At 33.6% G+C, this 7,159-nt stretch overlaps 2 protein-coding genes across 5 annotated transcripts; one reads left to right on the forward strand and one right to left on the reverse strand.

The window, feature by feature from the left end:
- Positions 1-133: 133 nt before the first annotated feature.
- LOC112452932 lies at positions 134-1,991 on the reverse strand. The gene is made up of 3 exons (XM_025013402.1): positions 1,794-1,991; positions 1,556-1,690; positions 134-1,437 (listed from the first exon to the last, which is right to left on the reverse strand). The coding sequence occupies exons 1-3, from the start codon at positions 1,840-1,842 to the stop codon at positions 1,157-1,159; spliced, it is 465 nt and encodes a 154-aa protein (XP_024869170.1). The 5' UTR covers positions 1,843-1,991; the 3' UTR covers positions 134-1,156.
- A 2,596-nt stretch (positions 1,992-4,587) lies between these two features.
- Positions 4,588-6,611, forward strand: LOC112452931 (BRISC and BRCA1-A complex member 2-like). Of its 4 annotated transcripts, none has more exons than XM_025013400.1 (5): positions 4,588-4,646; positions 4,861-5,189; positions 5,281-5,582; positions 5,715-6,095; positions 6,177-6,611. In XM_025013400.1, the coding sequence occupies exons 2-5, from the start codon at positions 5,102-5,104 to the stop codon at positions 6,549-6,551; spliced, it is 1,146 nt and encodes a 381-aa protein (XP_024869168.1). In that variant the 5' UTR covers positions 4,588-4,646; positions 4,861-5,101; the 3' UTR covers positions 6,552-6,611. The 4 variants fall into 4 exon arrangements, with proteins under 4 accessions (XP_024869168.1, XP_024869165.1, XP_024869167.1 ...); XM_025013397.1 differs by having other exon boundaries at positions 4,617-4,751; XM_025013399.1 differs by having other exon boundaries at positions 4,624-4,704.
- The last annotated feature ends 548 nt before the right edge of the window (positions 6,612-7,159 follow it).

Raw genomic sequence — 7,159 nt, forward strand, 5'->3', positions numbered from 1 at the left:
GCCTCCTTGAGTACATACTACAACGAATCCTGCATTAATAAACGAGCACGGTTTCACGGCAAAATACTTAAAAGAAATATCGTTTATTTTATTTAAAAAAAGTTATATAAAAAACGTATAATATATATTACTATCTAATACTAAAAAGCGGTAAATTTATATTTTACAGATAAGAAATATTTTTGCGAGACATGTCATTTAAATTTTCTTTGTCATCTGCTTCTACTATATTAATGGACGGCTTTGCGATATGTAATGATATTTCTATACATAAAACATGTTCACGCAATCTTCACATAAATAGATTTTGTTACATGGAAATAGTTATCAACAATATGTATACGTAATATACTAGTATATGTCATAAACGATTAAAGGGAATGTTCAAAATAACAGGCCTGTTCGTTTTAGCTGAACATTTTGCACGGCTCATATTTCCTTTTGTTTTCTTTTCACATTGGAGAGAAAAAGAAAAAATGTGAACCGTGCAAGTTCAGTTAAAACGAACAGGCCTAATGTAACATACATACTTAACAATACTAAATACAAGTGTTTGTATATTCGTGTGCATGCGCGCGTGTAATAAAACAAAATGTGGATGTATAAAAAGCGGAGAACGTCAGTCATTTGAAATAAATATGTACCCAGTACAATATTATTTTCATAATAACTAATAACTTTAAACTGAGTCACTTAAAATTAAAACAAATAATACGCGCGGATAAAGATTTTGACACCAAAATGTACGAACCAAATGGCAGGTGATAAATATTATTAATAAAACAATATCTAACGTTGCTCGCTCAGTATAGTACATTATAACTATATATATGTATATGTAGACAAATGTTAAATTTTTGTTATCTAAGCTCTGACATATCAGTGTTGGAAAGGCAACATGTGCATATTATATGCTGTTATATACACGGAGCACGGTGAGCGTGTGTTATGCGTACGTATATAGGTATGCATGTATGTGTGTATATACCTATAAAGCTTTTATCGATTTCGACAGCTGTCCATTTTAAGATACGTCGTATGTTAATATTTTTGTATATTAAGGCTTTTGTGCGTTTAAATTTTTTAAATGCTATAAACTTTAATGTATAAAAACTAAAATATCCATCTCGCCTAAAATTACGTGTATGCAACCGCCTCAAGATATAAAATATTGTATAGCGATTTCCAAAGTTACCAATAATATTGAAACGGTCGTAACTTCTGCACTGTTACATCTGTGATCGAAGTAACAGAAACACCAAGTGACTTCGTCGTAATAATCACGGTGAATATCCAATTGATGAATACTGTTATTGACGTAATGGCCTAATCGCACGTCTTTAGCAGCAGGTCTACAGCCTTCGTAATGATCCGCAGGAATATCCGTTCTAAAACTACGTACGGAGCTTAGGCATTCGCGAGTAATGATTGTTTCCGCTGAAAAAAATGCACACGTACATACACATATGCCGTTGTATGTTTTATGTTGGGTGAAACGCCAGGTGGAAATTTTAACAAGTCATCTCTATGTAGTAAGCATAAAGTTACTGAATACCTCCTTTCCGTTCGATTATCTTTACACACTTGTCGTCGTACTCTGGGCAAGTTTCCCCCCAATACCATAACCAATTTAAGGGTGTTCCACATCCAGGATGATTACTGTTACATCTGTAACAGTATAAGCTGTTGCCTGCGACAAAAATAATCTTATTATTTCAAAATAACATATAGATATAAGAATACGCTGAAATGATTCAAAGCCACGCCCTTTTGTATCGAGTAAAATACTGTACCCTTCGCTAAAATGGTTAAGAGAAAGATCGTGAATAATACTTGTTTCATCTTCTTCTTGTTAATGCACTAACAAGAAACTTTATTCAAACTTTGTTTATATTTTATATACAATCTTGTTTATAACATGAGAGAAAAAACAGAAGCGTACCACTTCCTGTAGCACACATGAGTGAGTACCATACACCACACTCTATACTCTATAGTTGTACTGTGTAGTAAAGCGGGAAGCACACACTTCTGCTAAGAAAATTGATTGGTCCATACACATGTGCATGAGGAAATAGACCAATCAATTTTCTTATGCTTACGTATTATGCGTTGTGCAGAAGTGTGTGCTCCCCGCTTAAATTTTTCCAACTTCAAGCGTCAAAGCCAAAGCAGCGCAAAGACGCCGAAATTTTGACGCTGTTTTCTTTTTCATGACGTTCACGTGACGTCGGCGGTCGGCGTCACATGTGGTCATGCGACATTCTTGCCGCTGAAAATGAGCGTCGAGCGTCAGCATGAAAAGGCACCTTAATGCGTAAGCATAATGCTAAGACTCCATAGACGCGGAAACGCCATGCGGCAGAGTGCGTTGACCAATCACAAATTTTGATTTTGCCGCAGGCGACTTGCGGCAGCCTTCTGATTGGTCAACGCACTCTACCGCACGGCGTTTCCGCGTCTATGGAGTCTTAGCATAAGAAAATTGATTGGTCCATACGGTCCATACACATGTGCATAAGGAAATAGACCACGCAATCAGCAGCAAGAAGGTCGCATGACCACAATTGACGCCGGCGTCAATTGAAATTCATGAAAAGGAAAACAGCGTCAAAATTTCGGCGTCTTCGCGCTGCTTTGGCTTTGACGCTTGAAGTTGGAAAAATCCAACTTCTCTTTCTTGACGCTGGCATCATAGTGATGTCACGTGACGTCGCTCAACGCTGTTTTTTAGCGTCCCATGAATTGGCACCTTTATTATAGGAACTCTAACCGTGACCGAGCGTTTGCACTACACAGTATAACCAGTGAGTCTGTTCGCGTTGCTTGCACTTTTTGCACTCAACATCTTCGCTTTCTCTCTTTCCAACGGCCGAATATATATTTATCTCATTTCAAGTGCAAAAATGTTTGGGGATTTCAAGCAACGCGAACAAGCCTAATATGTTCACTCTCTGGCTGGGAGTAGTAGTAGAGAGAGAGAGAGAGAGAGAGAGAGAGAGAGAGATAAAGCAAATTATAATTTTGAAAGAAAAATTTAACAAATAGATATTTTTGTTAACTGTAAAAACGTAAAAAATACGTTTCTTAAATCATGGTTTTAAAAACATTTTTGTTTAAACGTTTCTATGCTAGGCTCGATGCTAGGTCTACAATACAAGTCGTAAAGTCGTGAGTCGTAAGAATTGACCAATCACAGTCGATTATTCTCCTCAAATTCGATTGTGATTGGTCCATTTCCTACGACTCACGACCCACGACCCACGACTCGCATTTGTAGACCCCGCATTAAGGCCCCGGACACACACTTTTTCGTAACAGTAACAGTAGGATTTCGACCAATCGCGTTGCTCGATTTGAAAACGTACGGCCGTACGTTCCCGAATCGAGTAACACAATTAGTCGAAATCCTACTGTTACTGTTACGAAAAAGTGTGTGTGGCCAGCTTAATAATGGTTCTTTAAGCGTCGTCTACAATGGCAGCAGGAGTATACAGTAAGACGTAAGCAGTAAGCTATTGACCAACCATAGTCGATTATTCTTGAATTGCAAAAATCCCATTAGTCAATAACTTATTATTTACTGCTTACGTCTTACTGTATACTCCTGCTGCCATTGTAGCCGACGCTTTACGGCAGCTAGTTTACGGTTCAGAAACTATGTACATATGTTCAAAAAAACGTATATGAAACTAATAGCGTTTTTCTTTGGCAGAACTGGTGCGCACTCACTGCACATTAAAGCCGTTGTACACAAATCAACGTAATGTGTATGTTTAATATAAACGGGTTAAATCATGAAATCCTCAATATTCTTTATTGCACTATTTGGTAAAATATGTACTGGGTATTTTATCAGTCGAAATATTTGCATTTTACTTTAAATATTAGAGATTAAATCAGTGTACAACGGCCTTAATGCGCACTGAGTGCGCACCAGTTCTGCCAATGAAAAACGCTATAATATGTGCTACGGTTTTGTTCCCAAGATTCTGGTGCAAAGAGAACCTTTAATTAAAAATTGAATATAATTATTATTATATAATGTAAATAGATTATAAAGAATTCCATTTTAATAATTACTTGACATAAGCATCGAATGTTTGTTTGATGTCCAATTTTTCCGTTTCGTATTTTTAACCCAAACTGCACACCTTTTTGGGTCGACTTTTAGTGGAAAAGTACACATTTTGAATTTTTTTCTAATGAATTATAGCAGTTGGGTGCTGCGCAGCCAGGCATTTTATACTTATATTAATAACAACTGTAATTGTATTAAAAGTTTAACTGCATAAACAAAGGTTAGGTTAAGTTTTACATTGCTATTAAAATTACAAGAAAAAATTAGATAATTCAAACATTAATTTCAATATATATTACATATTTTTACATTAATTTTATCTAACCTTATTTAATAAATAAATATAATGTAATGTATACTTGAATCTCTTATTTATAGTATATATACTTATCCTTATAAAAATATTTTTATATCTTCCGCTCTTCTTGGCTAAAATATATGGCGGATCAAAGAACCAATCACGAATCGTTAATGGGGTGTCCAATTTATAGGAACTCTACTGCCTATGGCAATTCGCGAAAGCCTAAAGTTTTTCTATGTGCCACGGTCCTGAGGTTTCTTTCTGGTGGGAATTAACAATTAACCTGAGTTAACATTAAAAGACCGCAGATTAGACAGCACCGGTTAAAAATTGTTAAAAATTGACGAATATACGTTCACTGCATTATATGTATATATGTATATATATACATATGCATTATATATACATATGTATCATATGTATATATAAGCATCATTGGAGAGATATTACATTTCACGCTTTATTTATCTGTTTTCAGTATATAGTCATTGACTGGAACATTGTTATACAGCATTCGAGAAATATTAAACTACAGAAGTTAAATGTCAGTTCTTCGAAAAGGGATGATATGTGACAAGATATCCGTTTCTAACCATATACAGAATACTGCCAGATAAAAGCTGCTTAATTTTAAAAATTGATGTAAAGTGGTGAAAAATATTGATCTCTCTCTCACTCATCTTGATTATGCGATTTATAGTTCCAACTTTGACAATAAGATGCTAAATCAACAACATCCTCTATTGAGTACCATAGACTCATACATAGAGCCGCTTTTGAAGCGTGTCTTACAAACTAGGAGATTAGGTAAGACTTATTTATTGTTAATTCTTTATTTTATCTATATTTGATAATTAAAAATTATTTTTTTATTGTGGATATATTGCATTTTCTTAAGGCATTTGTTATGGTTTGATAAAATTGGATTCGGTATCATCAAGTTGCAACAGGAACAAAAATGATTGTTTCAAGTTGTCAATTCCTTATGCTGGAGAACATCTCGCATGGAATGTATTCTTTGATTCACAATGTCCAGAAATGGGCCCAGACTTCATATTCAACGATCAGAATTTTTTAATGGACCCTGACATTGATATTTTATCTACTTGGGTGCCTAGTCTTGTTAAATGGAATCCTAATGATATCGATGCACTGCTGAATGTGCTAATCGAATTGTTAGTATATTACAAAGAACATCAGGTAAGTGGTAACTGTCATTATATAGCTCATTGATGTATATTCATCATTTACATCTTAAATTTGATGTATAATACATTCTTTATATTTTTATAAAAGTTTATATTTAATTATAATTATTTAATTCATTTCCAGATACTGTTACTTGGAAAACAAGGAGATCGATTGCAGTTTGAATACAGCACACTCGTTGGTGAAACAGAAATATATAAAGAAGATATAGAAGTACTGATGTTACCACTAGGATCGAAGCCCATAGAAGCAAGATTTTTAATTCGCATATCTATGGATTATTCTCGATTGCCTCCGCGTATCAATAAATCACAGAATAACGAGGCGATGCTTCTGGTTACATTTTATGGCCCAGATTGGAATCGTATTTTGCCGCAACTTTATTTATCCAAGACTTTGGAAGATATTTTCGGTGGGTCAGAATCTTTGCGTATTCCACCATTACCGCCCAACAAATATCTAATGGATTATGTTCCTGAAGTGATAAAATTCATGGAAGAGAAAGTATATAATTTCTTATACTCACATTTTACAAGATTATTTAATTGGCAAAAGATATTTATACCTACATACTTTCTGTTGCAGATAAGCAGTGTAGTTCAATGTTTTGATAGCAGAAAAGAATTTATTGCGATTCTAATTGTATTACAGCGTGGCAGCATACTGGAATATGATGCTATAGAGTTTAATTGGATTACTATATTGTTGGAATACCGAGACTTCCATTTTCTTATACATTTCAATCTTTCATCAATATTTCCGAAAGAGAAACCGCAAATTACATTGCAATCGGTGTATCATATGACATCACAGGGTACCTTGTATAAAGAAGTATTGGATGATGTACCATACAGTCCTAGATGGTCAATAATGCTGATGGTTGACAAATTATTAACATACATAATAGAAAGTGCTGTTCAAAAGTTTCAAGCGAACTCTGTCAGGAATAATCGTTTTTAATAATTTATTCTGAAGAAAAAGTTATATTTTATTACAGAGAATGTATATTTAATAGTTGCAATTAAAATAAAAACTATTTGGTTCCAATGTAATAAACACTAATATATTTTTGCGTTTATTTTTTTAAGTCGAATCAATTTGTTTCTCGGTCCAGAAAATCTTTTTTACGAAATTAATAGAGTTAATAAACAGATTTGTATAATAAATAATTCTACAAACGTTTTTGAAAAAATATAATGTTATTAACATTATTTAATAAATTTAAAGTAAAAGTAAGTCTATGAATAATATATATATATAATATATATAATATAAAGAATTTTATTAGCCGAATGAAGTTGAAATACAATATAATAAACGTCATTAACATTTCTCGACGGGTCGTGTCGAATTATTCATTCAATAATTAAAATGTCAAAGCTATATTTTTAAAGTACTTTAAAAAATCTAAAAAAAGTCATGAAACATCTGTCTATATTGTAGTTGACGATTTTATAGTCATTTTGATAAACTTCGTTTATTTAATATTTTCGGACAGGCTTGCAAGTTTTACAGTTTCGAGCAGATATCACTTTGACTCGGACGCCATAGACCCACATATGCAGCTT

This window comes from Temnothorax curvispinosus, unplaced genomic scaffold (genome assembly GCF_003070985.1).
Source record: "Temnothorax curvispinosus isolate PA1 unplaced genomic scaffold, ASM307098v1 QBEX01003827.1, whole genome shotgun sequence".
Lineage (NCBI taxonomy): Eukaryota > Metazoa > Arthropoda > Insecta > Hymenoptera > Formicidae > Temnothorax > Temnothorax curvispinosus.

Coding starts and splice junctions, on each gene's coding strand:
- LOC112452932 (XM_025013402.1), bottom strand. CDS start 1,842: ATGAAACAAGTATTATTCACGATCTTTCTCTTAACCATTTTAGCGAAG. Junction 1,691..1,793: donor CTTAACCATTTTAGCGAAGG/GTACAGTATTTT, acceptor TTTTTGTCGCAG/GCAACAGCTTATACTGTTAC. Junction 1,438..1,555: donor GATAATCGAACGGAAAGGAG/GTATTCAGTAAC, acceptor CATTTTTTTCAG/CGGAAACAATCATTACTCGC.
- LOC112452931 (XM_025013400.1), top strand. CDS start 5,102: ATGCTAAATCAACAACATCCTCTATTGAGTACCATAGACTCATACATA. Junction 5,583..5,714: donor TATATTACAAAGAACATCAG/GTAAGTGGTAAC, acceptor ATTCATTTCCAG/ATACTGTTACTTGGAAAACA. Junction 6,096..6,176: donor TAAAATTCATGGAAGAGAAA/GTATATAATTTC, acceptor TTTCTGTTGCAG/ATAAGCAGTGTAGTTCAATG.